Raw genomic sequence first — 25,492 nt, 5'->3', positions numbered from 1 at the left:
AGATTCTAATTTAAATCATTTCTATACTATTAAACATTTTTATCAAAAATATCTAGAATTTTTGAAAAAAAAAATTCACATATGAAAAATAATGGTCATATTTGAAATATAAAATATTTATACAGATGTAAATGATATGATATTTATGTTGCTTATATAATATATTACGATTATGATTTATTTATAAATTAATAATAAAATAATAGGTAAAAATCAAATGTATAATTTAAATATTAAAAATATTTTTTTTTAAAATTCATAGAACTAAAAATATATAAAAAACCGGGTTAAAAATATTTTAGTAACTAATATCCTTAATTTTGAATTATACATGTATATCGAAAATATATTTTTCATACAAAATCAAAACATAAAAAATTAAAAATTATTTCATACATTATAATGTGGTTTGAAAAACCAGTTGTACACTCCCTTCGTTGATTAAATTTTAGAAAACTATAATGCTAAATAATACTGTTAATACATCTCAAACTTTTAACAAATATTTATATTATACGGTAATATAAACAGAAAAATAGAATTATGTTTTTATAATAGTTCATTTCGAATTGATATTAGCGGGCGGGTTAAAATTATATTTTTATAATCATAATTAATTTTAATACTATAAAATATATCTAAACACAAAAATCAATATTTTTACTAATATATTTATAAAAATAATTATATCTAAACTCAAAAACACAAAATATATTACAAAATTCGTTAAACAATAAAAAATATTCCCGTGCAGATGCACGGGGTTAGAATCTAGTTATGTTTTAATAGTGACGACCGAAATTATGCAAACAAACATTAGACTCTGAATCCAGTAACCCTAGTTGGGACTTGGGACTACACATTTTTTGACCAATTTCGAATTTCCCACCAATAAAAGAGTGTTATTTTCATCAGTTCTTTTGTTCTTAACACTATTCGGTGAGCAGATCACAAATTTTGGCTCAAAGTTGATTTACCAGTGCCATAAATCACTTGTTGAACTACTCTTCCACTTTCAGGGTTTTGCTTCCAGCTTTTGGGCACTGACCTATTGTAAAGCGAGTAAATTCCATGTACTGAGATGAGAATGTCTAATTTGTCAATAGAACTACTAAAAAGCCTAGTTTGGAGGATTCTTTTACAGGTATACAACCGGAAAAAACAAAAACAAAAGAAACCTAGAAGAAAAAAGAACCATTCAAAACCGGTTCTTCATCACAAACTTACTTCCACCTTCTTCTGTCTCTCAAAAGGCTATCTACCTGATGATGTTCTTGACTGAACTGAACTAGATTGCTCTCTAGAGAAGGCCGAGATAAGCTTCTCTTTCGTTAACTCTTCAGATCTGATCACAAAGGCATGCAACACTGTGTCCTGAGAGAATTCCATGTTCGAGTTAATCACCTCTACTTTAGCCTCTTCAAACGCATGGAAGATTCTTGAAGCCGGATGAGAATCCAACGGACAGTTTACTCTCACTGTAACATCTTCACCTGAGGTTTGAACATTAATCTCCGGTTCCAAGCTGATCGGTGGGTTTGAGCTATACCCTAACCTCTCTCTCTCCGCTTCCATGACCTTGAGCTTGGCATGCAGCTCGTTTATGTAAGAAACCGCGTCTCCCAACAAGGATGCTTTGTCCATCTTGGAAATGTTGGGAACAACCGACCTCAGGGCGTAAAACCTCTGGTTAAGCTTCTCACGCCGTTGTCTCTCTGCTTCTACGTGGTTCAAAGCTTCTGCTCTCCCGTTAGCAGGTCTCCTTCCTCGTTTTCTCGGCTTGTTGTTACCAGATTCATCACCACCCACCACATCTGCCCATTCCGCTCCTCCTTCTCCATCTGAATTATTCTCAGGCGCTCTTGAGCTCGCACCAGAGAAATCAATCTGCATTTGAGCAGGTGGAAGAAGCCTCTGCGACGATTGCTGCAGAGGGAGAAACTTGAAATCCTCCGTGTTCGGAACTTCCTTCACACTGTTCGCCCTCGTGTACATCTCCGGTTGGACCCATGTAGGACTCAGAAGAGTGCTGTTGTTGTTGTTGTTGTTGGTGCTCGGGTTCGAGAACACATACCTGTTCCCATTATTCGGATAAGTATCTAATCTCTTTGGAACTCTATCATCCATCTTTCTAACCGTAAGTTTCTCTCTGAATTGTCTATGTTGTTGTTGTTGTTGCTGTGGCTGTTGTTGATGATGACGAAGAAAACCCGAGTTTTGAAGATCCTTGCCGAATATCTTTGAGGAATTAACCGTTCTGTTATCATCATTCTTATCGGCTACAACAACGGGTAAAGCAGCAGGCGTCACAACTCTAACCGGAGGAGGCAAATAACTCGAGAACAAGGATCTTATAGACAACATCGACTCCTGACTTTCAGGCAAACTTCTCGTAGAGCCTAACTCAACGACACCAATATCAGTAGGAACCAAAACAATGGTCTGGATTCCAGCAGATTTAGCAAGAAACGATCTAACGCAATAATCAGAACCCGAGTTCACCACATCCGGTAACCAAACCGGTTTTCCCGAGTCGAAACACTTCCCTGGACCGCCTTCACCTCGAGGGAAAGAAAAATACATGGAAGCAAGAAGAAACATCTCAGTGTCCGTAACTCTATCTAGTCCTAAAGCACAGTTGTCTTCCTCTAATCCACCGAACAAAGCATGAAGCTTCTGCAACACTCTCTTCCTCATAGTCTGATGCGTTTCTTCTTCTCTTCCCATACTTAGAATCCTCACGATCTCTGATTTCTCTCCTTCTTTAGGCTCTCTGCAAGATCCGTCTCCCCAGCAGAGTACCAAATCTCCGGCCTTTGACCTCGAAATCTGCCAGAAGATGGCGTAGTTCCATGAGAAATTCGAAGCGTTGGGTCTCTCCACGAGATCCGAGAGCTTGTTCTGTAGATTCTCGTCGCTTCCTACAGTCATCAGGAGATTTGCATTTGGTACCGAATTCGAAAGCAAATAATCGAGAGCTCGTTTCCCCAGTAATGAAGCAACAATCGCTTTATCATCCTCGTTCCACGCTACGCCACCGATATTCATCTCTCTGTTTGATTGATTTCCCAGAAAGAAAGAAAAAATCCAAGCTTTCAAGAAACTCAGATCTTCAGAAACCGAGTCTTGGTCAAATTCTAGGGTTTATAAGTGTCCCAGATGCGAAAATACGGCGGAGCACAACAGGTTTGCATGGAACACCAGAGATCTCAGATCTTGCCCTATTTTAGCATAACAAATCAAACAATATCAAAAAACCGATGGAAAATCTTCTTCACAGAATCGACTGATGAAAATATGAAAAATTAACAAGCTATATTTACCAGTATATCGGATTCAAGAAAGTTTCACCACCGATTTTTTCTCCAGAAAATCGGAAATTTCATATAAAAAACTCTCTTTTTCATACGACCAAAAAAAAACTCTCTCCTCCAACCCGAAATGAACAAACCGAACTTCCCAATAAAAAAAAACTAAGAATCGAAGAAAGTGCAGAAAATGGGTAAAAGATTAAAACAAAAACAAAAAAATTAGTTTGATTTTTCAGTTTCCTCTATCGCTCCCTCTTTTGTCGCCGTGGCCAATTGAATGAATTCAAGGAAGAGAGAGAAACTCCGACGCATGTTCTTCGTGCTCTTTTTTATTAAAAACAATTTAAAAAAAAAAAAAAAAAAAGAATTTCACTTAACCAAGGTTACCTATTTAACTACAGAGTTGAGTTTAGAAACATAAGCTAAACTAAAACGGGTGGGGTCGGGTCGGTTGAGTCTCTGATACACGAAAATGTAAACGCTATATTTTTTGTTCTCTTTTTTCTTCAGACAAACAAAGATGTAAACACTAGATTATGTCATGTTTTGTAGGAAATATATTTTTTAATCAATAATGAAACAAATTTCGACTAAGGTTATTCAATTCAATTTGTATCAGATCTATCTCAACTGTATAGATCTAAACCAGTATCTGACAACTTGAATAGATTCTCTTGTACAGCACATATTCTAAAGATTATAGTTTAATTACGAAACGGCTGAATACAGAAGTGGAAACTGGAAACCAACCCCAAAATTAGTAATTCACTTTCAGTTTTTTTTAAATTATTTATTGACATAAATTCAAAGTATGCTAAGTCCGGTGGTCAAGCACCACAAACTTTGACCAAAATATATTCACGTTTAGGCTTAATTAACTAGTTTTGTTGTAAACGATATCATATCAAGTTCTGGCAATGATCGGGAACCAATAAACTGTGGAGAATTAGTCACAGGTTCTAGAGTCAAGTAAGAATCAATTAAATTTTAAATTTGTAAATGTAAAGTTCTTTATTTAGACAAAAAGAAAATCTGAAAGAAGAAAATTACATTTGCAAATCTTGGTTTTTATTTTACCCAAAAAACTATCTATTTATCAATAAAAAAATCTATTTAACAAAAAAAAAAAGAATCTATAACCCCTTTTCCACGTTTATTATATACAGAAGGTTGCGTAGGTTATGCAAGAGACGTGAGGAGGCAACTGGAGCAACTAATCTAAAGTGAGCTTATAGAATTCTGACGTCTTCTCCGTTTTTAATTTGGAGAAGAGGTTTTTTTTTTTTTTGAAGCCAACTCGATATAGAGGGTTTAAAAAGTCGGCAAGAGGCGTGAAAAGCACGTGATATTCACGTGGATCGAGGAGATGACCAGAATGAGAAGAACGTGAGATGCATTTAATTTTCTTGGATCTTTATTTTCAAATGCGCCTGCACAGCTACACTTTCTTTCTGTATTGTTTCTTATTTATTCTTCTCACAACAATAATTTATAAAACGTATAGGTTTCACTACGAACATTATCATCAAAATCTAATCAATTTTGGCTCATCAAATCCTCGTATGCAATGGAAAAGTGAATATAATATTCTCTAAGTTTCATTATAGAAGATACTTTTGAGAAGAGCAAATATTTTCTTTGACTTTTTCAAAATTTTATGCAAAATTTAATTTAAGGAGTGTATTTGTGATTAATTGTGTGTTGCATTGTTTTTTACTGATTAGTTTTTTAATTAGATATTATATAATTTTTTTAAGAGAATTTTTTAAAAATAGAGAAAAATAATTTCATATTTCGAATATTTATTTTATTTAATTTTACCCCTTTTGACAAATGTTTTTTATATATAATACTACTAGATACTAGTTATGGAAAATAAGACGTTAAATAAAAGTGATGGAAAATGGAGTCACGAGTGGGTATAATATATGGCGGTGAGAAACACACAGCAAAAAAGTGGGGACCGCGTGATTCACATGTGTAAAGAATCCTTTTAATCGATACATGGGTCCCATGTCTCCTAAGTCAACAACGACAACAATCTCAAAGTCAAGAAGCCACTTCATATTAATGGGCCGGTGTTACGGCCCTTGTTTTGATGAAACTATCCTATTAATGGGCCAGATATGGGCTTAGATAAACGTGGGAGTTTGGCATTTATCCCTAATGCCCCATCTAGCAATCTACGAAAATGGGCTGGTTGGTGTACGGACTGGATCTTAAGGAAATCATATATTTATCGTTAATAGTTGTCGAAATATTACCATCCTATATCAATTACTAACGAACTTTTATTTAAAAACAATCCAAATTGGTTAGACCTTTTTATTGTGATTGTAAACTGTAGCTTTGGAAATTTACTTGTATTGTAACTTATAATATGTAGATGTACTGTTGTAGTCTTATAGATAAGGCATATCCGTATATATATTCCAAACCGAAATCTAAACTGATTCTCCAAAATTTATAAAATTTCACTTTTGTTTTGGAAATATGTGTATTAGGGATCCCACCTATATATATATATATATATTTATATATATATATATATATATATCTCCGTTTTGGTAACTACCAAAACATAATCATAAGATACTACTTTACATCTAACAAAAACTCACGGAAAGGAAAAAGCACCGACCAAAACTTAATGCTCATATCGTATGAAAATAGGACCCAAAAAGTACTTAAAACTCATCCGAAAAAAAAAAGACGTCACACAGTGTTATAATGTCAGTTACTTCAGGTATAAAACGAACAAGTGTTGAAATTGATACAAGAAAGCACCCGGTGACAAACTGATATCTCTAACTGATACTAATTAAAGCCGTAAATGGTCTGATGTAAGAAGAAAGCGTGTTTCGTAACTCCTCTTGCTAGCTATTTCCCACTTGAGAGTATACTCAGTCTATATATATTTTAAAAAAATTAATCGCAAAATTACGTAAGAGTAAAATTTAATAATTAATTTCTTGTTATATGTGTGGGAATTTATTGTCTATATTTTAGTGTCGTGACGGGTTAAAAAGTGGAAGCCATACTTCAGGTGATATTTATCAAGTGCCCCTAGCTCTGATGTTAATATACAAAATCACCGTAAGAAGACGTGGTTTTTCTTGTGATATAGTGATACCCTTCTTTCTTGAAACATTATCCATTTTTTTTTAACAAAAAACAACAAAAATACTATATGTTTTTATTTGTATAATTATATTGTATATTCGTGACATGGCTTACTGATATAATAATCGTAAGTACCATGGTGTAATTTTATGCTTTTGTTGCATTAGTTTTGATTGCAAGTAAAATAAAAAAAATTAAAAAAATTAAGTAGTGTTGATTTCGGAGTGGTATAGACTAGAGTTTAGATTATGGCCCATTCGAAAAATATTCAATGCCATCTTAAAAAAGCAACCTCTGTGGACCTGCGTTGCCCAGATATATGAGCTAACATAAAATTAATAAGTTAAAAATTATGAAAGAAAAAAAAAGTTCTACTTTGTAGATATATTTTCACGATAATGGCATGCATGCACACACAAAATTACACCTAATAAAGCGATTTTTATTAAAATAAGTTTGTCTGAATTTTTTGGAGTAAATATTACGATATATTCACATGTTTACCTGCGAAACGTTGATAATATAAATGTAATGTGTGTATGTCAAGAGATACTGTATGTAGTTACTATGGTATTAACCGGTTTGGATTGATGTAATTCAAATATGCAGTTATAAGATGAGACAAATGGGTCCAATCGAGTCGTCTAAATCGATAGACTTCTTTACAAGTATGAGCTAGGTTACGTACTTTATAACCATTGTTAGTATTCAAATCGTTTTTAATCGTAATTACTGTTTAACATTTATAGTTTTAACAAAACCGTTTTCTATTTTACTTTGTTAGATAAGATCTCTACCAAAAAAAAAAAAAAAAAAGATTACCAATTTGTTGAAAATCTTGTTGAATACTTGAGCTATGTATTGAAAACATTTTCCCACCTCTCCTGATTGCTGGGAGACAAAGATTTGACATATATATAAACTTTTTGGTATAATTTGACATATAAACTTTATCATTGGGACAGCAATACACCATGATCAAATTTTGTTTTTATGCAAGATTTATAATCACTTTTGCTACTAATACGTACTATACATAACCGGTTTAATTTGATTCAGCCAATTATTGTACTACCAATCTATGGGCAGAGTCAGACCATAATCATATATACGAACCAAGATCATGCTCGCTGATTTTAAAGTTATTTATAACAATATTCTACAATATCACCAATTCATGTTTCATCAACTAAAACTTCACTAGCTAGTTTACTATCCAACTAAAATAATCGGCGGTAGTTGGAGTTCTGTTTTTTTTTTTCGGAAAAAGTAAAATAAAAATGAAGTTCGATCAACTAAATTTTATAATATCGGGGGCATTTATGAAAATTCGTATAGGAAACAGTAACGCATTTGGTTGGAACATGGGATTGGATGAGATTATAAATGTTGATGACAGTGTGTGACTAACCACATAACAAACTCCTTTTAATGTTACCCAAAAAAAAAAAAAAAAAAAGAATGAAGCTATCACCACCACCGCTAACCAACAACGAATCAACCGCCGCCGCTTCCGCCGTTAAATCTTGCGGCGGAGGAGGCCGTAGAGAAACTTCCTCGACGACTAGGCATCCAGTGTACCACGGAGTTCGCAAACGGCGATGGGGAAAATGGGTTTCCGAGATCAGAGAGCCCCGGAAAAAATCTCGGATATGGCTCGGATCTTTTCCGGTGCCGGAGATGGCGGCTAAAGCTTACGACGTGGCGGCGCTTTGTCTGAAAGGAAGAAAAGCTCAGCTCAATTTCCCCGAAGAAATCGACGATCTACCTCGACCGTCCACGTGTACGGCCAGAGATATCCAAGTCGCAGCGGCCAAAGCGGCCAACGCCGTCAAGATCATTAAAACGGGAGATGATGACGTGGCAGATATAGACAACGGAGATGATTTTTGGGAAGGCATTGAGCTGCCGGAGCTTATGATGACCGGAGGTGGGTGGTCACCGGAGCCTTTTGTGGCCGGAGAAGATCCCACGTGGATGGTAGACGGAGACTCGTATCAGTACCAGTTCATGGCGTGTCTGTGAGTGTAGTTGTCCATTGTGTCGTATTCGTTATACGTGTGCGTTGGATCGTTACTGTGTTGGCTAGATCGATTTAATGCATGTATATTTTTAATGCATTTTTATTTTATTTATTCCTAGTTTATTGTTTTACGTGATTAATAAATAGAAGATACCCCCCCCCTTGTTTCTTATTTGTACCATCTTCAAAATTATATACACATAAAATTGTATGCAGACGTATTGACATTATATATAAACTTCTAGGTTTAAAAAAATAATAATTTATGTATCTAATTAACTATTGATTTCTTAGACATTAGAGCTTGATTTTAATTTTCTTACGACAAAAACTATGAAATATAAATTTTCCTTTCGTTTTTTTTTTGTTATGGAAAGTAATTTGCTACCTAGCAATTTCCATTTTGGTAGAATATCGATCTATCGTTGTTCATGCAATAGTTTCCGGGACCCATATCCATATTAATATCAAAATATCATTTTCAAATTATTACTGATATTTGTCCAAAAAAAAAAATATTTACTAGTGACACTATCATATTTATTTAGTTTTTTTCTTTCATAAAAATGGAACTACCTAAATGAAGTATGGGATTCGAGATTGATATTCTCTTGGTGTGTGTGGGATTTGCATTATATAGCAGTGTTCAAAATGTTAATTATATAAAAATCACAATCTAATAGTAATAATGAATTAAATAGTAATTTGTCAGTGATACCTGTTAGAAGTAAAAGGTTGACAAAAAGTGAACAATTCTAACAGTTTTGTTTTCTCAACATTTAATTTACTTGTAACATTTTTTTGGTTTTTAAAGGATATTCAATTAAAATGGAGTTACGAACTTTTTATTAACACTCATTTATTATTCATTTATTGAAAGTTTGTGATTTAATATATAGTTTAACAATAATCAGTATTTTCATATAGAATAATTCTTTTCATACGATGAATCTTTTTAACTTTCACTGAGATTTTTGAATTGAGTCTGATCACTGATGAATAAATAAGTACAAGTTTTCAATTATCCCCTATCTTTTTCATTGATATCTCAACGAACAAAAGTAAAGAGTAACCAACGGGAAGATTTTCGGCATTCACAAATCACTACGAGGAGAAGTGAAAGACGGTTGTGTCCTCTTGAAGCTTCAGTATATATCTTCTCCCCGAGTCAGGGGCGGAAAACGGGCGGCCCATAACTATATCATGCCGTTTATCCAACATATAAACGACAATATGTGTTACGTCCTATTTATAATCCGGCACTCAGTTTCGTGAATGCCAAAAAAGTAACGCAAACCAGCAATAATTTGAAATTTTGGGAACTGTCGGAATTATGTCCATATTATTTTAACCGTAGAGCGAGGCAGGTTTAGGATTATTAATCAAAAAATGAACGCTAGATTTTCTTCATAATCGTCTCCTAAAGCATTTTCATTTCGGCTTATAACTTAAGACACTGCTAAATCAAAATCACGCAGAACCATGAAAATTGTAATTCATTTGTTTTTAGAATATATGATCGAAATAGATATACGTGTTAAAAACTGGACCAAATATTATCGGCAAATATACCACGTTTTATTTTTGAAGAAATACCATCGGAAAATATAACCAGCCCGACGCTTAAGGCCTAAGCTGGACATTTTAATTATGAGATTTAAACTAGTAATTATTTTACTTGATACGAGTATTTAGACATGTGCATATTAAGTTTTAGTACTGTAGCCTGTAGGAGTAATACTTATGTTCGTGTAGGACACACGACAAGACGAGAACGCGGAAATTGTACCCGCATGGAACCAAGAGCTGTCTGGGTGGTGAAATTTGAAATTATTAATATTTGTCCTTGCATCTTCATAATACGATTTTGCACCACATATTAGGATATTTAAATACAACACGTGTTAAATAATCACGTCTAAAACGACACTCGGATTTATTATTTCAGACAAGAATTTGTTGGACTTGATTTCAACTACGTACACTCTATAGCTATTTGGTGGTTTAGTAGTGGAGACCGTATATAAGTCCTAGAAAATCGAATATTTGGTTTTATTATAAAATGAGAAAAAATGTTGTTTCACTGTGAACCGTTGCAGTACGCTATGATTAATTAAACATCCTTCTGTTGGAAATTCATTATAGCATCTTGCAACTATATATATTATTGAGAATCAATAGGTATACCGGTGAAATAATATCAAATTTGGATACATAATAAATGGTCATCCATATGAACAAACAGAGATATGCAATTCAAATAATTGTTTGTAATGTTTTTCTATATATCTTTTAAGCTCAACACATGGATCAATGGTTGGACTGATAACTCGTTAATTAAGAAAGCAAAATTTCCCAGATAACTCAGTGATTTGGACTCACTCGATTGAAAATGATCAAGGAGGTTATGTTTTAAAGTCACTTAAGTGAATCAGAAGTGAAAAAAAATATGCGCGAGTTATCATATAAGTAGGTTTCCAGGACAAACGGGCCTTGGTAAATTCGGTAAAATATGGGTTTTAATTCGTAAATTGGATGATATATGGGTCTTAATTCGTAAATTGGGTAATATATGGGTCTTACTTCGTAAATTGGGTAATCTATGGGTCTTAATTCGTAAATTGGGTAAAATATGGGTCTTAATCGTAATTTGGGTAAAATATGTGTACTAATTCGTAAATTGGATAAAATATGGGTCTTAATTCATAAATTGGATAAAATATGGGTCTTAATTCGTTAATTGGGTAAACTATGGGTTATTCGTAAATTGGGTAAAATATGAGTCTTAATTCGTAAATTGCGTAAAATATGGGTCTAAATTCGTAAATTGGGTCTTCATAGACGGTCCTTAATTAGTAATAGGGTCTCACACTAAGAAGATTCCTTGTCTAAATCTCTTTTCGTTCTCAGTTTTGTATAGAAGACAAATCTTTTTTTTTTGGTCGTAGAAGAGAAATCTAAACCAAAATAAACTTCTCTAGAGGAAATATTACACATACATACACGAAGACAACATACATACACACATTTCTAGAGGCAAAGTGAAAAGTTATAAACACTAAAATTCTTGTAAGGATCAGTGATCAAACAAAAGACATTTTCAAGATTCTAGAAGGGAAACAACCAGCCAACAGTCCAACCTAAGAGCAGACCAGCACCAATGAGACTAAACCCTAATGCAAAAGCCATTATATATCTCCCAATCTCACCCACTTTCTTCTTCTTCCCTCTCTGCTTCCTCTTCTTCAGATTCATTCCTTTGATCTGCTCTTGTTCTTGTTCTTGTTCTTGTTCTTCTTCAGCATCCTTCTTCTTCATCTGCAGATAGAAAGCTTCCATTTCAAGAAGCTTTAACCATTGCTTATAAGCTAACATCTGACTCGCTTGTGTCAACAAGATTGTTATCACACGGTCTTTCTCAGCGCAAGCTTCTCTGGCCGCTTTCTCTGCTTCTCTTGCTCTGGTTTGAGAATGCCTTAGTGCTTCTAGAAGCTGCGCTTTGCTTAAATCATTTCTCCTAGGAGAAGTATTTGGACTCGTGTTCTTGCTCTCAGTGCTACTGATGCTGTAACTCAAAGATCTCTCAAACCGATCGTTCCAATCACCTTGTTTCCATGGCGATTTAACCGCTGTTTTAAACCCTTTCTCGCCACTGGTGCAGTGAATCCTCTTGTGTAGTTTCTGGGGAGGAGGAAGATCACAGTTTTGAATATTATGATCAACCGATCTAGCCGCCACCAAGAGAGCTAATTCATCTTTATCAGTAGTGGTTCTCCACCATGGCGTTGTAGCTACATCTTTCTTGCTAATAAAGCTATAGTCTTGTTCTTCTTCTCTCATCCCAATCAAGTCGACGAATTCTTGCAATTTCTTGCATTTGGTATCTTCAAAGAAAGAGTTTGTAATCTCCTCATCAAATCCAGTTGTTCCTTTAAGCCACCATTTGGTATCACAAGAGAAATCAGAGGAATCTCCAAAACTTCCTGAAGAAAAGCTGCTTTTTTCGGTGTTGCCCGAAGAAGAATGTTTTTGATGGCAACAAGCTAACCTCGGAGCCATTTTAGCATCTTCATGAATAACAAAGCACCGAGTTGCTGTTCTTTGCCACACGGCTCTTGCTTCAGCTGCTCCCATTATTACATCAATGTTAAGACACAAGAACCCTATAAAATCAAGAGAAAAGGGAAAGGAAAAAAAACACACACAAAATCAAAAGACAAATCTTCGATTCATGAACCAAAAGCAGAATATGTTGTTTCCTCCCCTAGATCCCGCACTTGAAACATAAAACAAAAGTAAAGGAGCTGTTTTTTTTTTTTGTTTTCTTGCTACTCCCGAGATTGCTTCTAAGCAAATGATTATTTCATATAAAAGCAATTGATATAAGGAATTTAATGAAACAATACACGCAAGTCTTGGGATTAAGCATCTTCACAACTCACAAGAGATTTTAACAGTCAATTATTAGTAATATCTCTGCTAAAATCAAAATCCATTCAGCATAAATGAAACTTTGAGAAGTTTCCACGGATCCAGACATAAGAAGATAAACCTCATTGCAAAAGTAAACAAAAAAGCTCAACTTGTCCTGTGTAGAAAAAATAAAAAGTCTTGGACAAACAAAGGAAATTTACCACCGGAATCGAGGAATTTACCAACTTTCTCAGGAAATTCCAAAATCAGAAACAGACCCATAAAACAGAACCATGATAAATCAGCGCTGATCGAAGAGAAAACAAACAGATCGAACAAACCAGAAGAAGTAAGAATTTTATGTAAATCAGAAACGAAAAAAGAAGCAGAGAGTAAGATTTGTCTAATAATAATAGATCAGAAAAACAGAGTCATAACTGAAGATACCATTTTTATTAGTCCAAAGATTCCATGAATCTCTAATAAACAATGAAGTGATCTTGCAACCGAAGATTTTGGCTTTTCTGCTTTTCTAATTTCCCCTTCTTTCTTCCTTCGCACTCTGGCCCTGGCCCCATGGATTGGAACGGATTTTACAGTTTTTTTTTGTTTCGAATAGCTTCTGAGTTACGAGGCCTAAACCGACATAAATTCAATGACTTGTTGGCTTGGTAAGCATCTGCAACAGCTGGATTGACTGCACGTGTCGAGTAGAGAAAAAATCGACGGTTAATATTATATGGACCCCACTTTGATTTAATGGATAAGGCGTTTCTTTTTCATTTTCTTAAATGGACCACAACAACAAAAATAAAAATCATTAGTCTTATTCCATCTTTAATTTTATTAATTGCTCCTTTCGTTTTGTCGGTTTTAATTTTGCAACGATACCATTTTTGTCAAATTAACAATCTTGAATCATGTTAACTGTTTTTTTTTTCAGTGCTTTATAAATTAAACGAGGGGTTTAATGGATAAAATGCACATACTATATACGTTACATGATGATTATCATATTCATCCAGGTGTACTTCAATTAGGACACGTGTCATTAACCAGCTATTAGTCAGCCACGTGTTCTTTAATTCCCGCTGAATCATTACGCGCAATCAAATACATTCTCGTGTCGTGATAAGTCATGATTCACGAATATGCATTCAGCATTTGTGCCAAACTTAATCCCAATTATTTTTCAAGGGCCATATTGTATCTTAAGCCCAGAAACTATAACATAAAAAGCCCAAAAGTATTCCAACGAAAAAAAGATTATGAATTTCGTGCCATAATAGAAAAGAAGAAGATAAGGCTTCAAAATTAGTTACTTACAAATTCCCAACAAACATAACTCTCGAATTAAACCAATTCATATGAACATTTATACAAATATGTGTTTGCTTATATCCCCTTTTCTTCCTCTTTCTTTCTCCTCTCTTACCATAAAAGAAATGGAAATAAGCTTAAAGAAAGCTTATTTATCACCATTGATGCCGAAGATGCGTACCTTGTGCATATTAGGGAACTTGGCAACAACTAGAACCATCACAGCAAGCGTGTTGAGGAACAGCCATGGATGCCTGTAATCTGTTGTATGTGATGCTATCAAATACCTGTAGAAAACAATGTCAATGAAACTCATCTATAATGTCAAATACCAGTAACGGAAGATAAAGAGCTCACTAGAAGGAAATTGAGTTCTCTAGAACAAGGCTGATACACATTAACGGTTTTAGATTGCATGAGTTTGAGTATTAAGATTTAAGCACTAGGATAAATGCAGCTCTTGCACTCAAAAGAGATTAAATTGCTAAGATGCAGATTGGAAATGAGAAAAGAGTATTGAGATTCTTAGGCGCGGTTGGTACTTACAGGACAACAGGAACAACGGTAAGAAACTTGCGGTTGCGTGTAAGTTGCTGACCGTTGTCCATTTGTTCCCACCAAGTCAAACCATTGTAGATTCCTTGGTCTTCTGCAAAAGGGGTTCCTTTCATCCAGTGAAAGCAGTGATAAGTTACCTGATTAATTAATAGTTAGACCATATGAGAATTCCAATGAATCCAAACATCAATATTTAATTGATACCATAAGAATTTTTAGTTTCTGATACCAAAACAGATCAATGCATTAATTCAGAAGGTAATTGCATCTTAATTCGAAGCCTGATCAACTTACAAAAATCTGATAACAAAACTGATCAATTCCAATATCGGGAATGTATCTTAATTCAAAGTCTGATCAACTCAACATTGCTGATAGTTACCAAACGTATCAATTCAAATTTGGTGACACCAAAACTGATCAATTAGCCTGATCCAACTCAAAAAATTATCTGATCAATTCACGATCAGATGGAAATAATTACAACTTAATCCAAAGCCTCATCAATTCAAGGCAATTGCAGATAAGTTCGAAGCCTGATCAAATCAAATATGTATGATAACCAAACTGATCGACTCAAAATACCAAATTGATCAACTTCTTGCCAGTTTCAAATCCAGATCTCAAAAACAAAGCAATCTAACAATATTAATCAATCGTCTAATTCCGAGTCCCGACTCTATTGTAGGGCGTAAATAATCGCACTATAGAGCACCGAGCCATCGATTATTCAAAGGTAGAAGAAGAACTTACAACGAAGTGAGCGAGATTAACAACAGTCCAGGCCATTCCAGGGGAACAACCAGAGACGGAGAGAACAACGAGCCAACCGAAGAAGAGAATGAGTATATAAGTTGTCCACACTCCTGGATACATGAACCACTCCGTATTCCTGTTCATATCCGGCGGTGGAACCGCTTTCACATACAGATTCGCCATTTTTTCTGTTCGACCGGATCGAATCTAGAAGAAATCGATTGATCGTCGTGTTTCTGTGATGGGTACCGCACGAAAATCTTTCTAGTTTTCACCTGAATTGTAAACCCAGATTCACAAAATTCTCTCTTTCGGTGAGGAAGGATTTTTCCAGATGAGATGGGTTGGTTTATTTTTGTGTGCCCGTGAAAGACGACTGCTTTTTAGCATCTACTGTGGAATAAAAAAAAATTGGCTTATTCAAGATATTTTACAGACGCATTTATGAATCTGCAATATAACTGATTAAAACGGTTGCGTTTTGCTGCCCGGCACTTGGGTTCTTAACAAACAAAACGATTATTGCTTAATGCTTGCACTTAAAAATGTTCAATTTATTGGATTTTCCGTTACTTTCTCTAGTCTTTGCCAAAAGTCTCTAACTTTTTCATGACAAACATTCAAAGAAGACACTCAATAACATGAGGATTCTAGCTGAATATTTCATTTGTATATACATCGAAATTGGCACAAGTGATGAGAGTACAAGATCATATAATTATGTTAGTCACCTAACAAAGTCGGTGTCAGAATCTTCTTCTTCTTCTTCTTCCTCTTCTTCGGCTTGCTCAATGGTCTTCAAGTCAAGGTTAGCAGCCAAATCCTCAACGGAAACCTTAACCACATCGGTTCTAACGCCAATATCAGTAGCATACCGACTCATACAATACATTCCAGCAGTGACTGTTGCCACACCAATGGGATTTGGAATCAGCAATTTGAAAGGAGAAGAGAGGAGAGCAGCCAAAGGAGCACCAACGATTGAAGAAGCTTGACCGCTTCTCCCAACACCGAGCTTATCCATTATAAGCAAACCCGTCTTGCAATAGAGCGCAAAGTCCTCACAGTTGTTCTTGAAAATGTCGTAGTTTCCAAATCCGTTTTGGAGAAGGTACATTGCCCTGTGGATGACTGAATCAGTTTGGTCGGATTGCGCGGTTGTGCAAGTGCCTCCGCGGACTTTGGTGAGGAAAACCGATGGACTGACTCCATACTCGAAGCAGTAGAGTGAGCCATCCTTGAGGAAACAGTCTAAACAAGACAGGACCACTCCACTGTTTGGTTGTCTGAAACCACAATCAGGAAATGTTGGGCAGGTATCTTCAGAGGAAGAAGAAGCTGATGAGAGTGGCTCCATGGGAGAAGAAGAATTCAGGTTGTGCTCAGGTCTGAAATGAACAACCTTGGATCCACCGACAAAGATTCCTGCAGAAGTGTTTTTCTTTCCAACAATCAAATCGAAGCTCACCCAATTTAGAACAGTATCTAATCCAATCATCAACAGAGGAAATGAAGACAAAAAAAATGTTTCAATGTTGGGGCTTATGTTGAAAATGTCAAATAAACATCAAAATAGTGGGGAAGGGTGAAAATGAGGTCATGACATTTCAAACTAAGCAAAGATTACAATCAGATAATAGTTAAACAAAAGTAAAGACCTTTTTCCTCGTAAGATCTGTCTAAGATAAAGTCATCATCAACTTTGAGAATTTACAGTTTCACGAACACAGAAGAAAAGGAACAAACTTGGGAAGAATGAATCTAAAGTTACCGTGGTGAGAATAAGCGAAAACTGCTCTGTAAGTGTAGATGTGATCTCCTGCCTTTAACCCTTCTCTATCCATCTTGTTCGTAAGCAAACCCATTCTTCGTCTTCTCTCTCTCTGCACAAAGCTTTTCTCTTTGCTTTGTGGAAAATGCAGGAAACGGCGTTACAACTTACAAGTGTGAGCTCTAGCGGTGGGATCTGACGTCAGCGAGATAGGTAAAGTAGCCTTTTCTTAGAGGAAGATGATTGGGTGAGCGAACTGGAGCTAACTAACCCGTTACGGAATCTTTTGACGGCGTTATCTCCAAATCCAAATGCGACCAACGAGGTCCCAAGTGTTGATGACGAATCGCTGATTTTCCGGGGACTTTTTGAGTTTTTGACCTTGATTCTAGGCGAGAGGGTAATATGGTAATTCCAGCGTGCATGATGTTCGTGATTGAACAAACAAGCAAGAACAGAGAAGAGAAGTAGAGAACGACTTCGTCGAGTAGGTGAAGCAAAGGATTTTGTACTTCGTCGACACGACGTCGTTTAGATTCCCCCCTGCATTCGATTTCTTCTACCTTATTATCTGAGTGACTAGGGGATTTTCCGCGCTACGCGCGGTTTGTTTTCATATATATTTCCACTATTTTGATATATCGAAAAAATTTATTAAAATATATATACATACGCTCAAAATACATTTTCCTCTATGTATTTTCTAATACAATATCATCAAATCTTAATAAGTTTTTGCAAAGGAATGTAAAAATACTCAAAGTTTACCTCTAAAATTGGATAACTGGCTAATGGGTAGTTTGATTCGAAATCACAAGATGCTCAACTAATATTTGAAGATTGATTTAAAATCAGATTGGACAACGCATTTGGGATTGGTAAAATGATTTTGGGGATTTAAGTTTGAAATCGTAATGAAAAAGAAGATTGTAACTAATCAAACTCTTGATGTTCATCACTTTGGTGGATCTAGAATGGCTTGATCGATTGAAACTTAGTGAACTATTTGGCAAGTGATAATTTGAAGTTTTATGTTGGCGAATTGTGGAAGACTTGAGATTTTAAAGTTTTTGTAAATAAAATGCAGGTAGGTGTTTTTTAAAGAGAACTATATATTAATGCATCTAATTTTGAAAATGTTAGGAATAAAAAGCAGAACACACAGTTAAAGATTCTGCATCCCAACTTGTTTATATAAATTCATTCACATGGTCTATTATGAACACTTAATGCAGATGTGTAGTAATTAGTTAAAAATATGAGCTTATACAAGCGCATATATATTTTTTGTTTGATCTACTGAGTGGCTATGCTAGTTTGCTCATGTTCTCTTTAATTCATCACACTCAGTTCTACTTTGCTTTATAGATGCTAATACTCTTAGTGGTCCATCATTAACTCTACATGTCACTTGATTAATGTAAACTATTTTTATATAAACGTATGCAACTATGGAGCCCCGCAAAAGCTAGCAGTTCTAAACACAGACCAAAGAGTGAAACCACAAATATATAAGTATATTTGCTTGCTAAGCTTCGATTCAATACGAATTTAACTTTATAACTTACATCTTAATGGTAATACATCATATTCCCACTGACCTTACACATTTTTTGACTTAAGAATGAAAAATCCATCAAAGGATAACTTGAATAAATCAATATTAGAAAGAACTAACATGAGTCATCAACTATTTGTATACTTGGTAAGAAAATTTGATCTAACTTTAAAATACATGATTTATAGAAAACATGTACGTTATATGCAAACAATTAAAGTTTATATTGCTTGCATTAACCATGCTTATCAACCATTAATCTTAATATTGGTTGCATCAACCATGCTCACTAATTTTCAATCCTCTATCTAGCTTAAGACTGATTTTTTTTGGTTCACTATGCAAACTCTGTTGTTGCTTTAGGCTTATCCTTCAGAAGCATATCCACTACTTCCCTTTGACAGCATCAACTACCTCCTTTATTTTCCTTCTCCCTTTTCACCGTAATTTAGAACCGGATGAACTTCTCTTTTGTCCTTTCTCAGCGACGTCTTCCCTTCTTCTTAGACCATTTAAGCAGATAGATGTTAGATGATGCATTTATTTAGTTTAGTCTCCAAAGAATTAACATTGGCTGCAGCTTCCAGAGACAACAAAGCACGTTTTACCAGGGGAAATCAGAGCATGGGGTGTTCCCTACCCAAACCTTATCGGACTATCTAGATATTACAGATACTACATCGGACCCGCCGGCAAACTTGTTCTCTGATGAAAATGAAAAAATCTTCAATCTATTTACTAATGAAACTGCATCCTGAACGAATACACCAACATGCATTCTGAACGCTGGACAAATAGACTTGGGAACAACTTGATGATCTCGATCTGCAAGCATGGAAAGCAACACTCAATCCTCCTAACTCTTACAAAGCTTTAGAATCAATTTTGTTCATCGAAACCTTAGCAACATTTTTTCATACAATACAAAATCATAATAATATTAATAACCTATAATTTGATTTGGTTTCGGAAGCTTCTACAAACCATCTTAGATTGTGGAAGATGAAGCAAGCGAGAAAAATACAGATACAACTTCAGCATATGAAAATTTGAAAACATAACCTCACTTGGATTCTCAGAGCTTGTCCCTTGCAATCTTCATAGGTATTCATCATGTTTTCATTGAGTCGTTCCAAAAATCGCTTTTATTTTCTTACCTAGAAACCAATTCCAGCTTTTCTAAGACGGGCCGGAGAAGATGCTTAGATAGGAATATTGGAAACGAATTGTTATACAAAGATATTCATATAAAGTCATTGTTCTCTATTAGCATCTGAAGTTGTTAACTATATATTCTTCTTACAAAAACGTGAAACACGCTACTCAAACATACCATTAACTGCATGATTCTCCCGGGTTCACATCTTCCCTGGATCCGTGACTACCACTCGACTGCTCCATCAACACACTGATCCCATAAATATGTTTTCTCTTTTGCGATTAGATAAGAAAGACAAAATTAACTGAAGAGAACTATAATATTCCTATGGCATTAAAAAGAAACACAGAAAAATACTTGTACATCTTTTGATGCCATGATTGGATTTCGGAGGCTGTTTGAAAAGAATTTTTATTTATCGATAAGATTGTTAAAGGGAAAGTTTTATAAGCTTCTGAAAGAGAGGTGATCAATATGAGGCAAGTGGCCATTTAAATCATTGAGTTAAGATGAGAAGTCGGTAACGTTAGCTGCTTTTTGAGGCAAGGGAATTCGATTTTATTATCGGAGTGAATACGGTTACAGATAGAAGAAGACGACTGTCGAGTTTCTCATAACTCAGGAGGTCTAAATCATTTCTTATGGGCTGTATTTTATTTGGGTTATTTCTTATTTTACACATAATTAATACAGCCCAAAAATTACTTACGGCGAAGCTTCTTTATAGAGCATTGTAATTGTAAGATATTAAGATTGCTGACGTGTCATTAGAGTTGTTGTTTTTGGCTTGAATGCTGTAATTACAAATGAATGGGAACGACGTAAAATTAAACAGTTGTTAATGTTATTCATCAATCGTTGTGGACTTTTGATGTGCCAAACGTAAAATGGATTCCTAGCCTTTAGATCAACATGATTTATGAAAAAATTTATACTTCATAATAGTCTTTACTTATTACATATGTGCCAAACGTAAATGGAGTACTTAATAATCTTTATTTATTACATATAGTGCTGATGTGGCATGATTTTAGGCTGGTTTTCTCTTGCTGATGTGGACACCATGAGGAGCCTCAAACTTGTACTTTTATTAGAGTAGATTCCTTTCCCCAAACTCGATTTCCTTTGAATATTATTTCTTGTATAATTTTCTTTTATTCTTTCCAAAGATTCGAAAAATCAATTACAACGCTTTATAAAGGAAAAAACCAAACAAAGATTACACTGTTAGAGACTGATGCTCCAGTTATAAACTTTGACATCAAACTCTGGATGTTCTTCCAATCTCTGTCTTAACTCCTTCGCTTTCTCTGTGTCCTTAGCCAATATAAGAGAGAATCCTCCACCACCCGCACCTACAAGCTTGAAACCTGAGCAATAAGGTTGCGAAAACGCGAAAAGCTTGTCCACAAACTCATTGCTGCAGTATGGGTCGAGCTCTTGATGTAATCTCCAAGCTTCTGACATTATCTCGCCGAGCTCATCAACTTCACAGTTCATCAACGCTTCTCTCCCGGATTTCGCCAGCTCCGTCAAACGCTTGATGCTTGAAACCAAGAGATTATCTCTTTGCAGATACCTTGTTACAACCTTGTGTAGGACTTGGTGAGCAAGCCTGACCTGTTACAAAATGCATCAATGAATGAGACAGTATTTGCGCGGTTTATGTTGTAGCTAACAAAAATTCTTCTTATCTTCTCAGTTGTTGTTGTTGTTGTTACTTACTTGACCCGTGAAAACAACGAGGAGGCGATGCTGCAACTCTGAGATTAGCTGTGGCGAGGCGATCAAAGGAACAACTTGAAGACGCAGAGGAACTCCTGGAAAACTTGAAGTGAATTTGATTCCTGGGTATAATCCACCGATCTGATCTTGCCAGCCACCTCCTGTACCCATGAGTTGCTCCAGAACCAAGACGAGCCTCGCGACGTTATCATTGCTTTCATCTCCATTAGATATCTGAAGAAGTCCTTTCACAACAGCTGCAGCAAGAATGCTAGAGGTTCCTAGACCGCTGCCACGAGGAACATTGGCCCATGTCTTTATCGCTAATCCTATGGAGTGGACAAAGTTTTCTTGGACAATGCCGGTTACCAGTAGAGCAGATTTTACCAGCCTGAATGGATCGTTGATTTCAAATGGTGTCTTGATGCTTATTGGATCTTCAATGTGTAGCTCGTTTCCAGCATCGTCTTGGATTGAGATTCCACTTTTCTCATCTGTTGTCTCGATGATTGTGCCAATGGGAAGTGAACCTTCTAGGGTTATAGCCATATTCAGGACGTAACCCGCACGCTCTAAACTCCATGGAGGTGTATCACTCCAGCCTCCTACAAAATCTACCCGAACCGGTAGTTCAACTTTTGTCCTTCTTCGTTGGAAAACTCTATCCAGAGGAGAAATATGATTCTCGGAATGGGGCTTGCCACTTGATTCCAAGAGATGTTCTAAAGAACAAATAAAAGAGTTATCCAGGTTTACCCGTAAAAGAAAAGCATATAATCTCCGATACCGTTAGCTAAAAATGTTACCTCTAAAACCATATCTCACAGCTGAAGCAGTTTCCTCTGCAACTGCTCCCCAGACTTTATGCTCCAAGTCTATAGCTTTTGCATCATCCCCACATGCTCGTAGAAGATCAACTTCTACCTGATATGCACGACTCTTTGGAAGAATTTTGGAGTTTTGTTCCTGAAATCTGGGACATTGATCCAGAAATTTCTTGCATATCTCCAATCCTAATGACTCTTTCTGTAAAATCTCATGGCACAGCTGAGACAGATTTCTCCCAAGCATACCATAGTTCATACATGCTTTAGCGATTCCAGCCGCAAGATCAGCTTGATGATTGCTCGAACCATTGCACATCTCAGGAAAGTTTATTGATCCGTGCAACTCCTCTAAGCTTACACGTTGAGAGCTCCTCCACAAGATAACCATCTCCTTGCTTCCACTATCATCCAAACCCATCAACCATGAAGCTGACTTCAGCATTTCACTATAAGTGAGAATAGGGAACAGTTTTGCATTCCACAAACATCTGTCTTGTGCAGCATTCGAGTCCCAGAGGTCACTTTCCTCAATGCCAAGATCAAACAGAACTTTCTCTAAGGGTTTACCGCAAAAAGTTCCATCTTTGTGAATTGAGTTCTTTGGATTATCATGGAGACCACAATACACAATCACTCTCCCTTTGTGTCCCACCAATGGGACCTCCCAAATACAATGCCTATCTGGAAGCATGAACCTGAAACTCTCTGGAGTTCCAAGATTTTCACTTGGGATGTGAATACCAACAACTATGGACTGAGAACCAATTTGTACAGCACCAGATACTGTTGAATCATATATAAGTGAATCTTCACCAATGGAGACCCCAGGTGCAATTTCACTAGACAAAATAACAGAAGACGCTGCAATATCAGAAACTGTAGTTGCAGGGATGGAACATAAGTGTCTACGACCTACAATTCCTGAAGCATCTCCGCTTAAGTGATCTAATACCTCACTTGATGTTCCAAAATGCAAAAACTGCAAATCATCTGACACAAGATTATAAAAAAGGGATTAAAAAAGTAACCAAATGCAATTGATTTCTAGTTTGCTAGTCTTGGGTACAAACATACAGGTGCAGTAGCTGTACATCTTTTGCCTCCCCAGACTGTTGACAAGAAGTTCGCCCAAAGGTCGGGTTCGCAGCCAGTCATGCCTTGAGGGAACCCAAGCAGCCACCAAATCTTCATACAAACTCATCTGCAAGTAAAGAAAAAAAACATTCCATGACAAAACATCTGTAAGGGGGCCAATGTCTGATGAAGAACTACAACGGTCATTCTTTAGGAACAAACTCCATAAATATGAGAAACCTAACCTCTTTTTTACTGACTAGAAGCTCTGAGATCATTGGTTGGCACGAGTATCCAAGAGCAACCAGGTCCAACCATGCTCTGCCCCTTGCAGATATGATCCCAGTGTCAAGGAGCGTCCGTCCATCATGCAAGATTGCATTTTTCTTGACAAGCTCTTCCACTGTAGGCTTCTGCAGAAGATTGTCTACTAAACTGACAGTATAGTCTTCGGCAAAGGACTCAGATTTGGATGTGACAATCACACCATGGTTGGAAGCAATATCTAGAGTGATAGGCACAGTAACTATGGAGGCTGCATCTTCAGGGAGGGTCATTTTGAATGCATCAAAACATGGAAGGACATCTCCAGTCATAATGAATAACCCACCTTCACATGTTATAAGTTAAAAGTTAAAATCAGCATCCAGACACTCTTGAAAATAATAGGTAATCAAATCACACAATGACACAGACTCTTCTCTGTTTACATCTAAGCCTAAACAGCAAGCTGCAGAACAGACAACGAGAACATTTGAAAATGGCGCTTTCACACTGCAATAAAGTACCCAAAAAAAGAAGGGAAACTCACCTTCATCTCTGAAAGCCTGTCTTGCACATGAAGCGATTGCAAGTATATGATCAAAAAGGAGAGGAACAGGACCATCAGGATCATCAGCTGCAAGATAAGGAAGTGGGAGGAATACCTTCCCCATAGGATTTGCCCAGGGAACCCTTTTGGAGTCACCTCCAGCATGAAGCATCAGTACATGCTTTTCAGAGACGAATCTAACCCAAGACATTGAAGAGTGTTTCATATTCTCAGGACAAATGTCTGGTACAGAGGACTGCGTACAACTACCATTTGCAACTTCCACCTGATGATCATGAACAGAACCATCAGATAACAACAATGCTAAACAATGTTAATAAAACAAACAGATCAGATGTAGTGGGTTTTGACACTTGATTATCCAGATCACCAAACCTAGAGAGTTCACTTCACAATGCTAAACCCCAGATTCAATGATTAACTAGATTCCTGTACCAAATCAACTAGTGATCATTCAAATATCAACAAGTCAAGTGAGAAGATTGTTTGCCCAGAATTTTTCAAAGAAGAGCTATGAATTATCTAATCTGTCAACAGAATCTACCTCGGGGCCAGGATCGAAACCCAATTTCTGATAATGCCGAGCGAGAGCATAAATGGCGTTAAGAGTGGCAGCGCCAGAACCGATCCGCTTGCCATCTGGATCAGGAACGGCCAAAGTGACGGTGGAGGTAGCAATCCGCCCGATCCGCTTCGCTCGCCGGAGCTGCCATTCGTAGAGCTCCGCCTGTTCAGGACTAGCCGCAGTGAGAACGATGGCATCCCAGGTGGGGACCCTAGTCGGATGGCGCACCGACAGCCTCAAATGGTACCACGACTTGCGTAGGACAGTGGCTAGGTCAGCCTTCTTCCTCTGCTGGTTTCTCGACATTCTTGTTTCTCCTGATGATGAATGATGAATGATGAGGTGAGGAAATGAAATCTGGAGGTTTAGTGGACACAGGAAGAAGAAGAAGACGAGGGAAGTTTTTAACAGCTGGTCAAGTCAAAGACCAAGGCACATGACATACGTCGTCGTTTTCAAAACTGAATCTCTCTTTAA

At 36.3% G+C, this 25,492-nt stretch overlaps 6 protein-coding genes and 1 long non-coding RNA gene across 10 annotated transcripts; 1 reads left to right on the top strand and 6 right to left on the bottom strand.

The window, feature by feature from the left end:
* Window positions 1-1,068: 1,068 nt before the first annotated feature.
* Window positions 1,069-3,589, bottom strand: LOC18994660 (transcription factor bHLH13). Its single transcript, XM_006418343.2, has 2 exons — window positions 3,324-3,589; window positions 1,069-3,221 (listed from the first exon to the last, which is right to left on the bottom strand). Exon 2 carries the CDS (start codon window positions 3,046-3,048, stop codon window positions 1,255-1,257), a length of 1,794 nt encoding a protein of 597 aa, XP_006418406.1. The 5' UTR covers window positions 3,049-3,221; window positions 3,324-3,589; the 3' UTR covers window positions 1,069-1,254.
* A 4,264-nt stretch (window positions 3,590-7,853) lies between these two features.
* Window positions 7,854-8,629, top strand: LOC18994659 (ethylene-responsive transcription factor ERF023). The gene has a single exon (XM_006418342.2). It carries the CDS (start codon window positions 7,866-7,868, stop codon window positions 8,457-8,459), a length of 594 nt encoding a protein of 197 aa, XP_006418405.2. The 5' UTR covers window positions 7,854-7,865; the 3' UTR covers window positions 8,460-8,629.
* A 2,786-nt stretch (window positions 8,630-11,415) lies between these two features.
* Window positions 11,416-13,483, bottom strand: LOC18994658. 4 transcript variants are annotated; one of them, XM_006418341.2, is made up of 2 exons: window positions 13,318-13,483; window positions 11,416-12,620 (listed from the first exon to the last, which is right to left on the bottom strand). In XM_006418341.2, exon 2 carries the CDS (start codon window positions 12,589-12,591, stop codon window positions 11,566-11,568), a length of 1,026 nt encoding a protein of 341 aa, XP_006418404.1. In that variant the 5' UTR covers window positions 12,592-12,620; window positions 13,318-13,483; the 3' UTR covers window positions 11,416-11,565. The 4 variants fall into 4 exon arrangements, with proteins under 4 accessions (XP_006418404.1, XP_006418403.1, XP_024007845.1 ...); XM_006418340.2 differs by having other exon boundaries at window positions 11,416-12,581; XM_024152077.1 differs by lacking the exon at window positions 13,318-13,483 and adding an exon at window positions 13,092-13,309.
* A 640-nt stretch (window positions 13,484-14,123) lies between these two features.
* Window positions 14,124-15,903, bottom strand: LOC18994657 (ORM1-like protein 3). Its single transcript, XM_006418339.2, has 3 exons — window positions 15,502-15,903; window positions 14,737-14,885; window positions 14,124-14,477 (listed from the first exon to the last, which is right to left on the bottom strand). Exons 1-3 carry the CDS (start codon window positions 15,685-15,687, stop codon window positions 14,339-14,341), a joined length of 474 nt encoding a protein of 157 aa, XP_006418402.1. The 5' UTR covers window positions 15,688-15,903; the 3' UTR covers window positions 14,124-14,338.
* A 260-nt stretch (window positions 15,904-16,163) lies between these two features.
* LOC18994656 lies at window positions 16,164-17,649 on the bottom strand. The gene is made up of 2 exons (XM_006418338.2): window positions 17,276-17,649; window positions 16,164-16,929 (listed from the first exon to the last, which is right to left on the bottom strand). The coding sequence occupies exons 1-2, from the start codon at window positions 17,367-17,369 to the stop codon at window positions 16,232-16,234; spliced, it is 792 nt and encodes a 263-aa protein (XP_006418401.1). The 5' UTR covers window positions 17,370-17,649; the 3' UTR covers window positions 16,164-16,231.
* A 1,333-nt stretch (window positions 17,650-18,982) lies between these two features.
* Window positions 18,983-20,383, bottom strand: LOC112084135. The gene is made up of 3 exons (XR_002898121.1): window positions 20,167-20,383; window positions 19,901-19,990; window positions 18,983-19,658 (listed from the first exon to the last, which is right to left on the bottom strand). It is a non-coding gene; the product is annotated as an uncharacterized LOC112084135 (long non-coding RNA).
* Window positions 20,384-21,096: 713 nt separating this feature from the next.
* Window positions 21,097-25,370, bottom strand: LOC18994655 (bifunctional fucokinase/fucose pyrophosphorylase). Its single transcript, XM_006418337.2, has 7 exons — window positions 24,995-25,370; window positions 24,430-24,715; window positions 23,864-24,228; window positions 23,619-23,745; window positions 22,524-23,534; window positions 21,718-22,439; window positions 21,097-21,612 (listed from the first exon to the last, which is right to left on the bottom strand). The coding sequence occupies exons 1-7, from the start codon at window positions 25,319-25,321 to the stop codon at window positions 21,220-21,222; spliced, it is 3,231 nt and encodes a 1,076-aa protein (XP_006418400.1). The 5' UTR covers window positions 25,322-25,370; the 3' UTR covers window positions 21,097-21,219.
* Window positions 25,371-25,492: the final 122 nt, after the last annotated feature.

Source organism: Eutrema salsugineum, unplaced genomic scaffold, assembly GCF_000478725.1.
Source record: "Eutrema salsugineum unplaced genomic scaffold, Eutsalg1_0 scaffold_5, whole genome shotgun sequence".
In the NCBI taxonomy this organism is placed as follows: Eukaryota; Viridiplantae; Streptophyta; class Magnoliopsida; order Brassicales; family Brassicaceae; genus Eutrema; species Eutrema salsugineum.
The sequence above is the reverse complement of the archived record's forward strand: the minus strand, read 5'-3'. Positions and strand labels throughout refer to the sequence as shown.